This window comes from Anser brachyrhynchus (assembly GCF_964034855.1).
Source record: "Anser brachyrhynchus genome assembly, chromosome: 6".
Classification (NCBI taxonomy): domain Eukaryota; kingdom Metazoa; phylum Chordata; class Aves; order Anseriformes; family Anatidae; genus Anser; species Anser brachyrhynchus.
In genome coordinates, this window is record NC_137700.1 from 44,924,195 (window position 1) to 44,941,082 (window position 16,888).

The window sequence follows — 16,888 nt, forward strand, 5'->3', positions numbered from 1 at the left end:
TATGAATAACTTTCTTTAAATTTCATGACTGGTAGCACTTTCTGCTCACAGAAAAAGGAAAAAAAAAAAAAGGTACTATAAATTGTAGAGCATGTTCTGTTATTTACAGATTTGCAAACTGATTTAACTTAGAATTTCTAAACATGCTAAATAAAAAGTTTAGATTTATGCTTAGCAGAGAAAGTCTGAAAGTAGGTGAGGTCCTCAATGGAGATTCCTGCACTTCGTAGCATGTTTATATCAAATTCAGGTTTGGGGTGCGTCAGATGTTGTGATAACTTGTCAGTTAGTCATTTTCTGTAAATCCAGGCTGTAAATAAAAGTAGGATTCTTTAACGGCCTTTCACAAATGACTGTTTTCTGTCCATTTTGGATTACTTTTGAAACTTAGTAGGTCCCTGAGGCATCTTGTGACTAGCATAAATAAAGTAAAGAGAAGTTAGGAGAGTGTGGTTTTTTTGTTGGTTTTCTGTTTGTTTTTAAATAAAAATTGCCTATTACCTACTAAATAAGACCATACTTTTTTCCATTTTGAAAACAAACACGCAGCAGTGTTGAAGTCTGCTTGTGGTCTAATGCAGGACTTGCTTATCTAGCTTTCATAACTGCAAAAAGTTTTTAATTAGAAATTTAACAATCCCCAAGTCTTGCTTTCTTGATAGTTTGAATTTAGCCTTTTTGTTTGGATCATATACAAATCATATACAAAGCATGTATGCAAGTTCCCCATACACATCTGTTTTGTGGACTGATTAAAAACCTGTAGATCCCGTGCTGTCGTCGTCATTTAAGGTTAGAAACCGGCTTAAAATCACAGCAGCTCCTTGTTTGTTTTCTTCTTGTTGCTTTTATAAAAGTGCTAGTTCTTACTTATTACTCACTGGGTTGACTCATTAAGTTCAAAATGAGTAGAAAAAGGGTTAAGTTGTGAAAACAAGCAGTTAAGGAGACAGCGTTCTTCTGGAGGGAATATTTTATCCCTTGCTTGGTTGCCTACAGTTTTTATTTGCGTCTGCAGCTTCCTTATTCTGGCTTTGTGTGATGTTGTTCGCTTGAGGGGAAGGGCATGGGTGGGAGACATGGATGTTTTGTTCTGCATGTTTATTAATTTAAGACGTCCCTGAACTCGGGCCAAGATCCATCCCGGTTGGCTTCAGGCGCGGCGCAAAGGCCTCTGCTGAGATGAGTCGTGGTGCTTGCGCCCAGCCGCCTGCCCCCCGGCAGCCTCCGCGCTCGCAGGGACCGAGAACAGCAGCTGGCTTCGCTAGGGATCGCTGAGAGAGTTCATCGCGAGAAAAAAGGATCGCTCCTACGGAGCGAAAACTTTGCCTTCTTGGCCAGTGAAGTCTGAATTTCAGAATCATCACGGAGTGATCAACAGAAGGGGGGGCAATGGAGAGCAGGGGACAAAAGTAGCGCTTTTCCCCCCCTCAGCTTTCAAAAACAAAATATGTATTTTTTGGGTCGGCGCAGGGGGAGGCTACTCAATTCTTTAGCCAGCTGTGAGCGAAACTTCATTCAACAAGGAGTCAGAATAAATGGATAAGTTTAAAGTTGCATTCAGCTACTTGAAAATGGCACATATGATGGGAAAATAGAGCAAAATGGCAATTTTCATGCCAGTATGTTTGCCTCTGACCAGCTGGTGTCATCCTCCCTTTAGTAACAGTTATGAGGCATCTCTCTGGTTTCCAGTGTAATACATTCTGCTGCCTCCAACAAATACTGTGCATTCCTGCTATTTCTGTAAGAGAAGAGGCTGATTTGGGTCTGTGTTCCCCGCTGTGATGCAGAAATTAGCGAATCTTGTTGACAATATAACTCAGTGAATGTCGTGGCTATTTCTGTATTTAGCATGTAGAAGTCAGCTATCTACCTTCATAATTGTATGTTTCTTAAAAACGCAGACCTTTGCGCTTTATTATGTTTGTGCTTTCGTAGCTTATGTAGCAATCTTCAACTTTTTTCCCAGCTTGTCTTTGACAGGAGCTCTAATGAGCTTGAGCATCCTGCAAAAGCACAGTGGTGCCTCCGGGCCAGTTTGTTAGAATTAAATCCATGTAATTTGAAGCTGTGTCCTCAAATTGCAAAAACTGGGTATCAGCAGTTCATATAAAGTTCTTGATATCCAGGCAATGAGCGTGTACTTTAAAAGCACATATTTTGATAAGTATTAAATCAACAGAATTGATTGCTTGATAATCTTGTAAGTACATGAACATAGTGAAGTCGTACACAAAATGCACCTTCTCAGTGAAAATCTGAGGGGACTCAGAAATCGAAAAGGAAAAGTCTGTCCGTTAGAGCTCCTGGAGGAACATTTAAATGTCCTTTTTTTCTATAACTGTGGAAAAAACTACTCACTTGAATGCAAGTACTGGGGTAATATTATAAAAATACATTACTCTTATTCTTAATTATTTTTTTTTCTGTTTTGTCTTTCAGCCAGAAAACTTACAGAAGAATTGGCTTCGGGAGTTTTATCAGGTAAGGTAAAACTTATTTTCTCTTCGAGTGCTATACTTGTTTGTTTGGTAGCTTGTTTACTAATGTAAAGGTCTTTTGCTTTTGTGAGTTTGAAGTCACTATTTTGTAGTCAAAACCAGTCTTAAAAAGTAGGTACCTTTTTGTCTTTCTAAGTAGTGAATAGTGTATAGACATTACGTTTTCTTGTTGACAGTTGTCTAACTAAAAAGTCTCTGACACTTTATAAAAATTACTTTAGTCTCACATGAAATGGTCTTTTAAGTCTCCCGAGAAAGAAATGTATTTGAGTAAATTCAATAAAATAAAAATTGTGACAGTCTAGTTTGTTTTTATTAACATTTAACAATTTTTTATGTTGGTTTGCAATGGATCGTCCCTTCTGTTTGCCCTTTATTTTATTTTTTAGGCAATATGAAAATACTGAACTTGAACTCATATTATAAAATGTTGAAAACATAACCTTTTTTTTGAGCATAAAAGCTGCTCTAACAAATTCTGGTTTTGCAGTAGAGATTTGTTTTACTTGTTGATCTCATGCAGAAACGTGCAAGTAAGCAATGGAAAATGAGCGCTAAAGGAACACCAAGGTGTCATGCTTTCTGTGTAGCATTATTAAGCGCTGTTTCACCATGACAATTTATATCTGCCAGAATTGATAGAATTTGAGGTTCCTTTATTCATGCTTAAATCTCCTATATTGAAATGGTTAACGTAACACTATTCTGCTGTTCAAGTTTTAAAGTGAAACCACAGCATATACAGCAAACTTGACTTTCGATATTTTCTCGTTGTTTTTTTGTGACTCAGAGCATCACAAAAATTATTTACAAGGTCAAGGTACATGCAATCTGGAATATTGTAAAACAGTGCAGTTAGCTTTTTTCTGGCAAGTTTAATGTAATTACAAAAGTCTGAAATTAAATAGCCAGTCTTATATTCCACACTATCTGTCAGCTTCACAGAAGATTAATCTGATTATTTTTCTTCTTCCATCTTGTTTAATTACTGCCATATGTATGTGGTGCTCAAATGGTGCAGGTTTCTTCAGCTAATTCTGATTTAAAACCTCTGCACATCTTCAGAAAAGACTCTTTCTACGAAGAAAATGTAAAGTAGATATAAATAGATAAAACCCATATTTTTTTAGATCACTGCCTATTTTGTAGCATCACTTCTGCATATTTCTGGCAAGACTCCGTACACATTCGGTTGTTACTATAGTGGGGTGAGCACTATGGAAACGTCTGCAAATACTTTGTGGAAAACAGGAAGAGGAGGGGAAAAAGAGAGCTGCTAGTATCCCAGAGCAGAGACCACTAATGTGTAACTGGGCTTGGTCTGTCTTTGCTCCAGTGAATATCATGTATATGGAGTTCAAAACAGGGAGAAAATGGTTCATTAACATTCCCACGTGGCTGGACAGGTCCAGGATTCTGACCAACTGAAGTTTAACTGCAGTAGACCTGAACCCATCTCTCAGCTACAGTAGTTTCACTATGTCCTTCCTCCCTCTCCATTTCTCCGCCTTCCATATCTGCAATCTGAGAGAGCTATATTTAAAAAAAAAAAAATGTTACCAGTTCCGCTTGTCACCAGCAGTAGTGAGACAGGCAGTCCTCAGCTTGTTTTGAGGAACAGTGCAGTCCAGGAGCCTTGAACCCTTCTTTGTTTCAGCCGTGTGTTCGGTAGGATAGCTGTTTATACTGTGTTCACGAATGCAGTAGGAAGTGGAATTATAGGTTATAAAAAGCTTTTTAGGGAAGAGACTAATATGCTTGTACTAAAAGTAGCACAGCACAGTCCTGACACTAGACTACATAGCAACCTAGTAAATGTATGACTTCAGAATTTTTTAAAATTTGTATTGTGCATGCCTGCTGGAAGCCCTCTACAAATTGAGATGCATCAGAAGCACTGGAAAATGACTTACAAGAAGACTCTTAATACTTCTTCATAAACTCGAAACCCAGATAAACCGCAGACCACAATTTTTTTCCATTCTTCTGAGGAATTCAATTTGCATATGTAGTTGTGTCAATACCGTTTGCATAACTTCTGAGGATGAAGTCCTTTTGTAAGCAGTCAAAATAATCTCCACAAAAAAAAAGCACTCTGTTAAAAATGTTTCTAGAAGTAAAACCCCATAATAGAAAATGTCTTCATCTTTGAGTAGATGTCAACATATTAATGAAGGAGCATTTTTGTGGCTTGTTTTTAAGTTCCAACAAATTAAAATAGACATTTCGATTGCTGTGAAAGGCAGATACAGGTCATAATCTATGCATTATCATGGATTATTTGCTATATGCATTTCCCAGAGTGTGGTAGCATGTGGAGGACTAAAATAACATTTACATGTCACATGCTGAAATCTTTAAACTTCTGTCATTATTCTACAAATATCTAAAATTGTTAGTATGAATTGTTAATGTTAATATGATTGTTAGCATGAAAAATCTAATGCTGTTAAATTACACAGTTCGTCTGAGAAATGCAAATGGAAAAATATTTTAAATTCCATGTGTGTTTTCAATGACAAATTACAACGTAGTAGCCCTCAAAGTAGCATGCTATTTTATTGCCTTTGACAGCACAATTGATACGGCTGAGAAATATTGCTTTGTCTGATCTGTTTTCCTCGGATACATCAGTCTCTGGTCTTGTAAAATGGAAGTCTGCATTTTGGATGACAGCCGACTGTGTATTTAAAAATTGATTTCACTGTCAAACACTGGGTAGCCTACTGCCAGTTCACTACTATTTGCTATTTCCCCCCCAAGGAAAAATAAAACAAAATGAAGGAGCAGTCCAGCTGAACTCAGTTCCAGATCCTTATGGGTATCGGCTCTTGGCGTGTTCCCAGAGGAAGCCGTGGCGGAGCCGTTCCCGTGTGTGTCCTGTGGCACTGAACAGGCGGCGCACTTGATGCGCCGTTGACAACCAGCTGCTCGGAGGAAAGGAATGGCCTTGGTCTCAAACTTGCTTGCTTTCTTGTTTCCCATTGCTAAATTTATAGTAAAGCTTATCCTTCTCGCTATGCTATATTTTCCCATTGGTGAATATGTGGTGTTCATTTTGTGGTTTCACAACACTTCTTATGATACAAGCAGTAGGTATTGTGTTCTCATTATGTGTAGATCAGCAAGAAGGCTTCAAGCCAGGCTAGGTAAGCTTTCACAAAAAAAAAATTAAAAAAAACGTCGGCATCTTTAGTAGTGAGATATTTTAAGAACAAGAAAAGGCTTCTGAGGAATCCATCCACCTCTCCATTAATGGTTAACAAATTGGTCAAAGTACATCATCTAATTAAAGCATAATATCATCATAAAATTCCCCAAATGACTGAGGAACACTGTGTTCCTTCTCTTTCATGGATTACAATATTAACTTTAAAGTTAGCATATTTTAAATTACCTGTAAAGTAAATAAACAAATGTCACCTCTCCTCCCGTGTTCCTCCTCTTCCCCCCATGCTCCATCCCCTACCTGAGGCAGTGCATGAAGAATTACATATGCTCATGTGCTGGCAACTTCAAGGAGAGATTTTGCCTGCCCAGGTCTTCCACCTCTGGCTTAAAGTAGATCAGAGTGGTGGTTTTTTGAATGTGTAGATTCTTCTGAGCATCTATTTTCAAGTCCTGATACTCTTGAGAAGGAGCACAGATATCTGAATTTGTGATTTGTGTCTTCTGGTATTGGAATTGAGTCTGTGTTTTCAGCTTTCCTCTGTGAAGCAGAAAAGGTCTGCCTGTTCTTTAGGAAAAATGAGAATTTTCTTTAATTCAACCCCAAAAGCTAAATTTCCGCAACTTCAACTTGGAATGTTGTAGCTTGAGAAATGGACCGGCATATTTTTCTGCTATAATTATAACCAAAGTTTGTGTCTTATGGCCTCTTGACTTAGCATGACTGAATTCCTTTTCTAATTTGTGAGCATGCGTAGGAAGGCCGGGAGCATCTCCCCGATGTGCAGCGCTGTGAGGGTGTCAGTCAGAGGCAGTCCCCCCGTCCCTGCTCCCCAGGCCCTCCCGGCTCGGCTCTGCGCCCGCTTTCTGCCGCTTCCCTCCGAGGTGTGGGGCCTGGCGGGGCGTGTGAAGACGTAGCCAGGAATTTGGCTGCTATTTTGTGGCTTATTTTAGGACTGCAAATTACATGTTGTTGGCCTTGAAAGTTCAAGGACCTCCTGTATGCTTAAAAAAAAAAAAAAGGACCCCCCGCTTCCCCCCATTTTGGTGGAGAATGGAAAGTGCTTTAATGAGGCTGACAAAGGCCATGCTGATTTTTTTTTCTTTTTGTGGCTCTCTTTTTGCTGCAGTAGAGAAGGTACAAGCTGTGCTTTGCTTTTTAGCTGAACAGGAGGAAAAAGGAGCACTAAATGAGCTGGCTGCCAGCTGAGACTTTGCTTTTCTGCTTGTGAAGCTTGGAGTTGGAAAGGACAGCGAGTGGTTGTGCTTCGCTCAATATTTAAAACATGCTTTGATTTGGGGGCGGGGGGCTAGGTTCAGGACTTCCAGTATTAGGTTAGAGCTTTTCTTCGTTCATCATTGCAGCCAACGCCTCCTCTCTGCAAAGAAGCCATCAAGATTAAGGAAATGATTAAATACCCATTAGTAGCCATAGACATTACAGAAATCTACTTTCTTCTCTGTGTGGTATTGCTGACTCAGACGGTTATGTTGCCATTCTTAATACGTATCTTTATGCATGAAAAGGGTATGATTTTTCTGCAGAAATGAGATCATACGCAAAGCTTGCATTTTGAGGTTTTTTTTAGGTGGAGGTGAGGATGGAGACGGTGATGGCGATTCCTGCGATTCTCCTTTCTTGTGGCCGTGGCAGGGAGCAGACCTAAACCGAAATGAGAATTGGGCACGTTTCTCAAGCCGCCGTACTTCGGCAGCGAGGTCTGGGTGCTGCACGAGGCGGGGACGGCGGGGCAGTGCCCTGCCCGGTGGCTGCTGCGCCCAGCCGAGCCTGTCAGCCTTCCCGCGGCTTTGGCAAAATGCTGGGCTGGGGACATGCCAGCCCTCTGGTGGGTGTATCTCAGCTCCGTTTACTCCGAGTTTGACAGTTCTCTCAAGGGTTTGTTTTCAAAGCCCCTTTCTTCCAGGTGCTGGCCACAGCTAACTTTGTTGAAAACGTCTTTGCCTGCGCAGAGACGTGCTTGTGGTTGAAAAGGCGTGGACTCCTATGTCAGAGTGAAACATTAGGCGTTGTCTGTGACTTCAGACCAAAAAATAGGTCAAGTGCTTTGCTTCAAATGTAGTAGTATGGAAAAAAGTGATTTAGAGCAACTTTCAGTGTTATAGGTAGAACTGATGTTAAAACAGGCAGCATAGTTTTCTGATACTGACTAAAATCACAGACTTAACGTAAATAATGTCTGGTTTTTCAGCATTAGGTTATCAGTGCACATATCAGTGAAACTTAGCCGTAACGTCCTTAAAAACATTAGTTTGTCTGAGAACATTATTTCTGAGAATTAGTTTGCATATAACCCTTGCGAAGAGTATGAAAAAAAGATTTAATATTTTCTAGGTGTGTATATAGATTATATAATCATATTATGGAAAGTCTCATTCTTCTTCTTAGATATAGACATTGTGGTAAATTGAATTTGAACCAAAGTTGATAGTTAAAACCATTATTGCTTGTTTAACTGACATTATTTTTCACCCTACCCCTATGATTACTAAATAATACACTGTTTTTCTTCTCTACTATTGCTCTCATCACTGATAGTCAAAATCTACTAGCTTAAGCTGAAAATTTCTATGTATGTGCCTTACTCTGAGTTTTGGAGGAAACATCCAGGGGAAAAAAATAATCTTTATTCTGTAAATGAGACCTAGAAAAACATTTCATTTCTGATCTGAAAAAATAAATATACATACATGCTTGTAGCAACCGCTTCTTTACAAAACTGTACAGCCTGCAGGTTTCAGAGAAGGGGCTTGAAAGCCCCCCAGTTTTTGGCCAGTTAAAGAGCTGTGCTTCGCCCTTCCTTTGAAGACCATGGGGGTGGAAGCCGCGGGCTGGGGCTGCGGGGATGGAGAGCCGGGGAGTGCAGCCAGGGGAGGAGAGGCACCGAAATGGGAAGCAAACCCCCGCCTGCATCAGGGACTGAGGACAGGGACCAGGAGGCCGGGCAGCCGGAGCGCAGGTGTCCCAGGGCTGACCTGCGGGCGCCGCGGTCCCAGGCCCTCGGAGCACCTTGGGGAGCAGCCCAGGCGTCCCCCAGCCCTGAGCCGCGGGGTGAGGAGAGGTCTGCGAGCGTCCTTTCTCCAGGTGTTCAGTTGAACAAGTGGTAGAGGAGAGTGTAAAGCTGCTTAACCGGCTGATGATAACGTGTTGCTGCAGTACTTTGTAAGGGTTTAAGAAAAAGCTTTCAGGAGTTGCTAAAGAATGGCACTTAGGTATCACTAAATGTAAAGAACTCAAAATGCCAGTCATGGATTTACCTGTTGTGAGCATGTGTTGTGATGAGTAATCGCAGATCAGTTTCTCCCCGTCCCTAGTTTACTGTATTAAAATTTAAGTAGCAATTGCTAGGCAGTGACTTGCTCTGCTGTGGTCATGCCGCGGTCTAATAATACACCAGTAGTAATGTTCAGCTGTGGATATTCAAATCTGCGTTGAGGTCATGCAGCAGTAACCCCTTCACCCGGCCTTTCTTTTTCTTTCTTTAAATAGCTCGGTGCACTCCGAGCACAGCCCTGACTTGCAGCAGCAGCGGGGACCAGTTCTCCCCTCCAGGCCAGACGCCGGCCATTACCTCCCCTAGCAAGCGAAGAGCAGCGAGGCACCATCCGTCCCCTGCGAGAGCGCTCGCTGTCCTGCCCGGGTCCGGCCGTCCTGCCGCGGGAGCAGGGCAGCGCTGGGACCCCTCAGCCCCCGCACTCTCCTTGCCATCCTCTGCCTCGAGCACTGCACGGCGCTCAGCTGCTCCACGAGCAGTGCTGAGGGTTCGCTGCCCAATCTCTGGCAGCATAACCTTTGAGCACCTTGGGCTCCACAATGTTAGAAGGATACAAAACTGTTAGAGAGTGTCCAAAAGAAGGCAACAAACTGGGTGATCTTTGAGGTCCCTTCCCACCCAAGCTGTTCTATGATTCTATGTAGAAGCTGGCTTTTCTGGATAACTGCTGCTTGGTGGAGCACTTGCTAAAATTATATGTTCAAAACCCTTAAAAAGAAACTGCAAATATTTGAATGCTTTAGAACTACAGATGGTACATTGACAGCATCTTTTACAGTGCACAAGAAAATGTAAACTACAAGAAAAGCTTGTAGTTTGATACTTTAACCACATTAATAGGTTTTTAAGTGATCCTAGGTGTAGAAGATAGAGGTTCAAGTTCCTCGTTTGCCTTGTTTGGACCGAGGTGTGAAAGCAGTGCCCTCCTCCGCGTGCACACGTTACCCCTTCTGTGAGAGGCTGGCCTCGCTGCTGCGTGGCCGTGCAGCGTGCGGTGCCACGTCCTCTCCCAGCGCCCCGCGGGACTGCCCCTGCTCCAGCAGCCCTCTGCCCTGCGCTGGGACAGGCTTGGGGCACCGACACCGTGGGGCCGCTCTCCTCTGCCCCATCCCCTCGCCTCTCCCCTGTCAACATAGGTTAGAAATAGGAATGGGAAAAAGTGACCTGTATTTTTCACCAGTTTTATATCTACACCAATTAGATAACCATAATTATAATAATACTCAATTACCTGTATCCCCCCCCCAAAAAAATTTCATTAGTGCTTCCTTTACACTATTTTTGTGTATCCAGAAATTAATAATGCCCAACTTCTTAAAAATACTGTTTTACTGTAGATGCAAATTCAGTGTTAACGTGATCTATTATATGATCTGTAACCTCTGGCAACTGTGAGTTTTCAGCTCTGAAGCATTCATTATTCATTATTATGTACTGTTTGTTCTTTCATCACAGTAGAAAACTAGTAAAAGGTAATGAAGCAAAGCCAATTTGCTCATAGTTGGAGGGTATTTATTATAAGAGAGGATGTAGCTGGTATTCAGGTATGTTTTTGTGGTTTAACCTCCAAGGAATGCCACTAAGGCCTCCCACTGCTATGAAGCCAGTGCCATTTCCTCATTTTAAAAAGTGGCGTATGTATTTTTTTGTTGTTATTTTACCTTCTGTGATTTCAGACTCTCAGGGATTTGAATATGAACAAAAACGTGTCCTGCATCTAAGTTCAGACTCTGGAAATTGCTAGACTTCAATATTTTCTGTTGTTGTGGCTGTAGCACAGCAAATAATTTCACCAGTGTTTTGTCTTTGCAGGATCCCATGCTCAAGGCTCCCTATTACTCATCCTTAGTGCATGTGGAATTGCTGATGCTTAGATCCTCTTTGAAACCATTTATTTTACTTTTGCCTTAACAATTTATTAGTTTTATTAGCTTTGTAAGGTGAGGTCCTAATACTAAGCAAACTATTGTAGCACTAAAAATGAATCATGTGACATGACAGTACATTTTTTGCTTTGTTTGCAGTAGGCAGTTACTAGATGTGTTACTTTGAAACAGTTAGACTTGGATTTGTTTGCTTTACAAGATTAAATAGTCACAATTGTTTTCTAATTATGGTAACTTCATAGAGCTATCCAAATAGATAAGATCAGTAGTTGGAAGCCAAAACTGATTTGGAGCAATAAACTGATTTAGACATTTGGAGCAAAACTGATTTGGAGCACGTGGAGAGTTGGGACTGCATGTTGTTTAGGCACCACAAAGAGCTCTGTTACGAAGTTTGACTTCACAGGCTGGGTTTAGTTAATAGTTATCTCCTAGATAGTAAAACAAATCAACTAACCAATCAAACTTCATAAAGATTGTGGTTTACTTCTTGGTTGTTACTGGACTCTGTGATGGTGGGCTGCTGGCTCCCATGAGGCAACGCTACTCCTGTGCTTTTGGATGTCACGCTTTTGTTGCTTATGTAAACGCTTGGTGTTTCGCTGGATGGTGTACTTTTTATAATGATTGTAAAATGGACACATCACCTTGCAAGATAATTAGCACAGCAGAAGTGTCCATCTCTGCAGGAGAGCAAGCACTCAGGAGCCGAAGCAAAAACGCAGCAGTCCTGCCTTGCACAACCTCAGACGCGTGATGTGGCTGTGAAGCGCAGCTTGCTCCCTGTCCTGCGGGTGAGGCTGGCTGGTTTACAGCATGTTGTCCTCGGGAAGAATGGGGCAGCCGCACGGGCTCGCTCGTTTTGCCATGTGTGCCTGTGCAGGCAGAGCCCCCAGGCAGCCTGGTCAGCTCCGCTCCCCCCTGCCGTTGCCCACCACTCACTGGAGAGGTTCGCCTGTGATTTTGGTTTCCAGAGCCTTTCCAGAGCCTGGCATTACTGTCTAACTGGTCTTCTAAAAGGAAAAGCGGGTATTCAGACTTCTGGAAATCAAAACCTGTCTCCTGAGTGTTGGTAGCTGTACTGAGAAGGAGCGTGTCCACAACCATGTTAAAAGATGCGTGTCCTGTTCAGCACCAAGTTTGGTGTTGGACAAGATAGTTGAAGAAAAACTTTCTCAGTGAAGCTTTCTCTTGTAATTCTTTGTAAATCTATAAAATCAGCTAGTATTAATGTAAGCTTTCACAGTTATATCAAATATACATCAAAGGAAAAGTAGGCGCATGTGCCAAGTTGGTTAAAACTACACAGGCTCTGGGTACTTTTAGCTGTCCTACCTGAAGTTTGCTTTTTTTTTTCAGTTGAACTTTTTATTGGGTCCTGTTGTAGTTTGTCCTCAGTTCTCGCTGATGACAGCCTGTTTTTAAAACAGGATTGCTACGTAGCATGGTTTGTTCATTAACGCCAATTTATGTCCAAGTGAAGTGCATGAAGATCAGCAAAATACATGTGGGAAATGGCATTTACTTCTTCCCTTTACACTTTTCAGTACCTTACTTCAAAATGCTTCACAAAACAGATCTACACTGAGATTTGTTTCAGTTAGGGGGAATCTTAGGTTTCGAAGGGGAAGTGACTTGTCTGAAATCACGAAGAAGCCAGCAGCTCCTGTCTTCGTTTTGTGAGCTTAGGCTAGCAGCCTGGTAACTTCAGTTTACAGTGTGTGACTTGTAAATGGGCGCATGCTGTACTCCCATCGGCTCTGCCATTTGTAAGCCACTGTTAGGCTTCTCGCGGCCGCCAGGCCTGGTGCGGCCTTCACCCTGCGCGCGCTGACTGGCGGGGCTCGCGCCGCGGATGGCGGGGGCCTGACGGACAGCACGGCACGCGTGGCATCGCTTGGCCATGGTGTGCTGGCAGCTGCAGATCAGAGCTCCTGGTCGGCCTGCGTGCATTTTGGCAAGTTGCTGCAGCAGCTGGGCAGCCTCGCCTGCCAGCTGTAGCAGCAGTGCCCGTGGGTCTCGGGGCAGTTCGGTGGTCGGTCCTTCGCAGCACGGTTATCTTGGTGCACCGAAGGGGTGTTAGCTACAGGTAGGGCAGGAATACTGCTTGTCTTGTTCGCTGGAATGGAAGGCTGCTGCGTTTCAAATTTTGCTGATATTTAATTAATTTATTTTGATTTCTGATGATGTTATTTGCATAGTCAGGAATTAAGGAGTTCAGCTTCCTGTCATCAGATCAAAAGAAAAATTCCAACGTGGTTTAAGGGAGAAACATTTTTAAAGACTCTTTACTTCAATGTTGGTCATTGTTAGTTTACATCATTAAAATCACAACTGCAGAGGTTTATTGCATCGTTACCTTTTCAGAGTTGGAGGGTATCAGCAGCAAAAAAACCCAACAAAACAACAACAACAAAAAAAAAAAACACAAAAAAAAACCAAACAAGTATGAAAGGAAGGATTTCCCTGATTTTTTTTTTTAGTTACTCACTGCATTGAGTTGCAGTCGGGAGGCTCTGCAGTAGTCGTGCCTGACTTCTGCATGTTTGCCTGCCACCGCCAGCCCGGTGCCGGAGTGGGGCAGGATGCGGTGGGCTCTGCAGTGGGGAGGCGAGGCCTGGCCGGCGGCCCCAGCCGTCCCAGTGCCAGCGCCTGGAAGGACCGGCGGTGGCTTTTTGTTCCGCTCCAAGTGGCTCACCGAAACCAGGCCGTCCTGCCTCTGAATGGCTGTGCAGACAGCGAGGCCTTTGTGCCGGCTGGGACCTCCGAGTGCCACCGAGTCAAAAATGTTAACATGTTATTTGCCTGGTGTGTTTGCATCGATGCGTACTTGGTTAGTTCATACTTACCCCTTCAAAAATTGAAGTGGTTCTGTAGCTTGTGTCCGTTATTTTGCAAGATGATAAAATGTTAAATATGAGTTGTAGAGACTTAATACCAATACAGAAATGTTTTTTAAGCTTGTTGTTTGCAATGCTGGATATAGTTAACACAGAGAAAATTTGCAAGGGCAAAATAATGTGTTTCAAACAGCAGCAAACATATAAATGCTGCATATAAACAGCATATAAATGCTGTTAGACTTGATGCGTAGCAAAAAAGCGTATGTTCTACTTCTTTAAGCATGATTGTATCCTAGGGCTGACAATTTAATATTGAAGATACTTGTGTTACACAAGACTAGCTTTTAAAACAGCGTGATGGCTTTATGTGCCTCCAGTGTTAGATACGTCTGTATATATACTTCCCACTCTGCGCTGGTGCGGCCTCACCTCGAGCACTGTGTGCAGTTCTGGGCACCACAGTACAAAAAGGGCGTGAAACTGTTGGAGAGTGTCCAGAGAAGGGCTACTAGGACGGTGAAAGGCCTAGAGGGGAAGACGAGTGAGGAGCGGCTGAGGGCACTGGGCCTGTTCAGCCTGGAGAAGAGGAGGCTGAGGGGAGAGCTCATCGCGGCCTACAGCTTCCTCACGAGGGGGAGTGGAGGAAGCTGTGGCTATTCTCCTTAGTGACCAGTGACAGGACCCACGGGAATGGTGTCAAGCTGAGGCAGGGGAGGTTTAGGCTGGACATCAGGAAGAGGTTCTTCACCGAGAGGGTGGTCGTGCACTGGAACAGGCTCCCCGGGGACGCAGTCACGGCACCAAGCCTGTTGGAGTTCAAGAAGCGTTTGGACTGTGCTCTTAGTCACATAGTCTGAATTTTTGGGTAGACCTGTGTGGAGCCAGGAGTTGGACTCGATGATCCTTATGGGTCCCTTCCGATTCAGGATATTCTATGATTATATTCTATGATTCTAGTGTGTATATATATTATTTAAATAATTCTGCAAATAAGATATTACATAAATATAAATATCAAATGTCATAGCTAGTCAGCATTCTGTCATGAGGTAATTGGTGATACTTGGTAAAACTGAGAAAAACTAGGAAATGAATTCAGGTGTTTGAACTCTTCAAATTCTGAGACAAGGAGACATTTTGATCCTAAAGATGCTAAGTCCTCCTGAAGGTGAGCTGGAAGAGGTTATATATTTGCATCAAATGCTTAGGAACAAATTAATAGTTTAAAAACAAAAATATTAACTTAAAACATTTGAGGTTATTATTGTGTATTATGAATCTTTTATGTGTACTAACAAGTGATGCTCCACTTACTGCTTATTACTGTTCTGCCAGTTACTTCTCAGATAATAGCTGATATTTCTACTGTCAGAAAGAACACATCTGGATTTAGATCATTTATTCTGTCTGTTAACAGTTGTGGATGCATTTTTTTTAAGATTTGTTTATCTGTTTGTTTCAGGTTGTACATACACACAAACCCCACTTCATGGCTTTACACTGTCAAGAATTTGGAGGAAAAAACTATGAAGCTTCCATGTCTCATGTGGACAAGTTTGTTAAGTAAGTAGCTGGAAAGTTGCTTTGTATTGCTAGTATATTATTCGAGGCAGAAGTAATTAAATGTGCAGAGTATTTCAAAGTGTATAGACTGAAATTTTGACAAGTCATATGACCTTGCAGGAGGAAGTTACTAGGCAAATGTGCTTCTATGCAGTAGTTGGGGTAGGTGTTTCCCAGCGCCTTCTCATAACGGCGATGTTTTAAATAGCTGGTGACACTGGCAAATTGGTGTGAGTTGGACAGAAGTTGATATAAGGCAAGCAATACTGAAAGCACAATTGATTTACAAAAATATGCAACGTTTATAAATCAGGGTGATAAGAGTTTTAACTTGAGCATTTAGTCGGAAGGAATCCTGTCAGAATCATCAGCAAATCTAATGTGCAGAGTTTGAGGAATAAATAAAAGTAAGAAATAAGTTATTTGTTATGTGTGTAGACTGAGGATGAATCTTAAGGCAAGACTGTATTAATTTGTTAACTTTCAGTAATTGCTGTTGCTGCAGCTCCATTAGAAGCTTCTGTGTAAATGAAATAATTTTCTATAAAAATACTTTATGGATGCAGAGTTAGAAAATATGGATCAAAAAATTAAGTCCCTGAATTTAAAATCCTCGCCCATTCGCACTCGTTCCTAGACGCAGGAGGCAGCAGTGCTCCAAGCCTCCTGTTGAAGTAATATAGCCTGTTGGTTACGTGAGTGATGTAAAGAGCTCCGGTTGTCCTTTCTTTGCGTTTCCTTATCCTCTTTCTGGTATCCAGAGCGGTGCAGGGGGTACCCGCGCAGGGTAGCTTTACAGCGGGCACGTGTGATGCAACTGAGCATGAGCACGGGCTGGTGGCGCCCAGCAGTGGCAGTGACCGCGGTCCGGCAGTGCCCTCTGCTGCTCCTCTCCTGCGGGCTGCGCCAGTGGCCTGAGGAGTAAATGCCACCGAGGCAACCCTGCACTTGTAACGTGCACGTGTTGCATAAGTTTGTGTAAAAGCTATCTTTCTTTTCTTGACACCTGGTCAATTTTACGCGTTTACAATGAAATTGTGGTTTGAAATGAGCAGACTCTCTAGCATGTGAGCTGATGAAGTGTGGTGTTGCGTAAGTTCCCGTGCCAGGCTGTCAGCTCTGTTTGCCCCAGGCAGAGGGAGCAGGAGAGAAATGTCTCGGGCCCCTCCGCACGCTGGGGGATGAAGGGCCATCGTCCCCACGGCTGCTGTGTGCCAGCTCGGGCAGGCGGCAGCAGGGAGCTCCTGCAGGCACCCCGGAGCAGCCCACCCACCTGCCCAATGTTTGCTAGCTCCGAGCACGGCTCACCAAGTCTAGCACAGAGAAAATCACCCTTTGGGTCACAAAGCTCAGCAGAAGCCTGCCTGACTTTCGAAAGATGGCTGTACCAGGGGCTTGTTTTGCAGCATTAAAATTCATCTGAATACTGGAGGATCGTGTCCCTTCACACTCCCTAACCACCTTCAGATGGGCCTCATTTTCTTAAGTCACCTACAAGAGCACCTGGACCAACATCATGTACCACTCCAAGGCACAAATGGCAAACTCCTCAAGCCTGCTGCTTTTAGAAAGCCAACGTCTATCGAGTCAAAAGACTGCTTTCACCCTGCAAGTAATGGAGTTGAAAAAAG

The 16,888-nt window shown here is 42.8% G+C and overlaps 1 protein-coding gene across 7 annotated transcripts in view; it reads left to right on the forward strand.

The window, feature by feature from the left end:
- The window catches only part of INPP5A (inositol polyphosphate-5-phosphatase A), a 254,472-nt gene that overhangs the window by 59,172 nt on the left and 178,412 nt on the right, over positions 1-16,888 (forward strand). For 6 of the 7 annotated variants that reach the window (XM_080596666.1, XM_080596667.1, XM_080596669.1 and 3 more), the window contains exons 2-3: positions 2,446-2,487; positions 15,157-15,257. In XM_080596666.1, coding sequence (XP_080452792.1) covers positions 2,446-2,487; positions 15,157-15,257 — 143 coding nt within the window. The remainder of the gene's footprint in view (positions 1-2,445; positions 2,488-15,156; positions 15,258-16,888) is intronic. The other variant, XM_080596672.1, reaches the window with a different exon arrangement.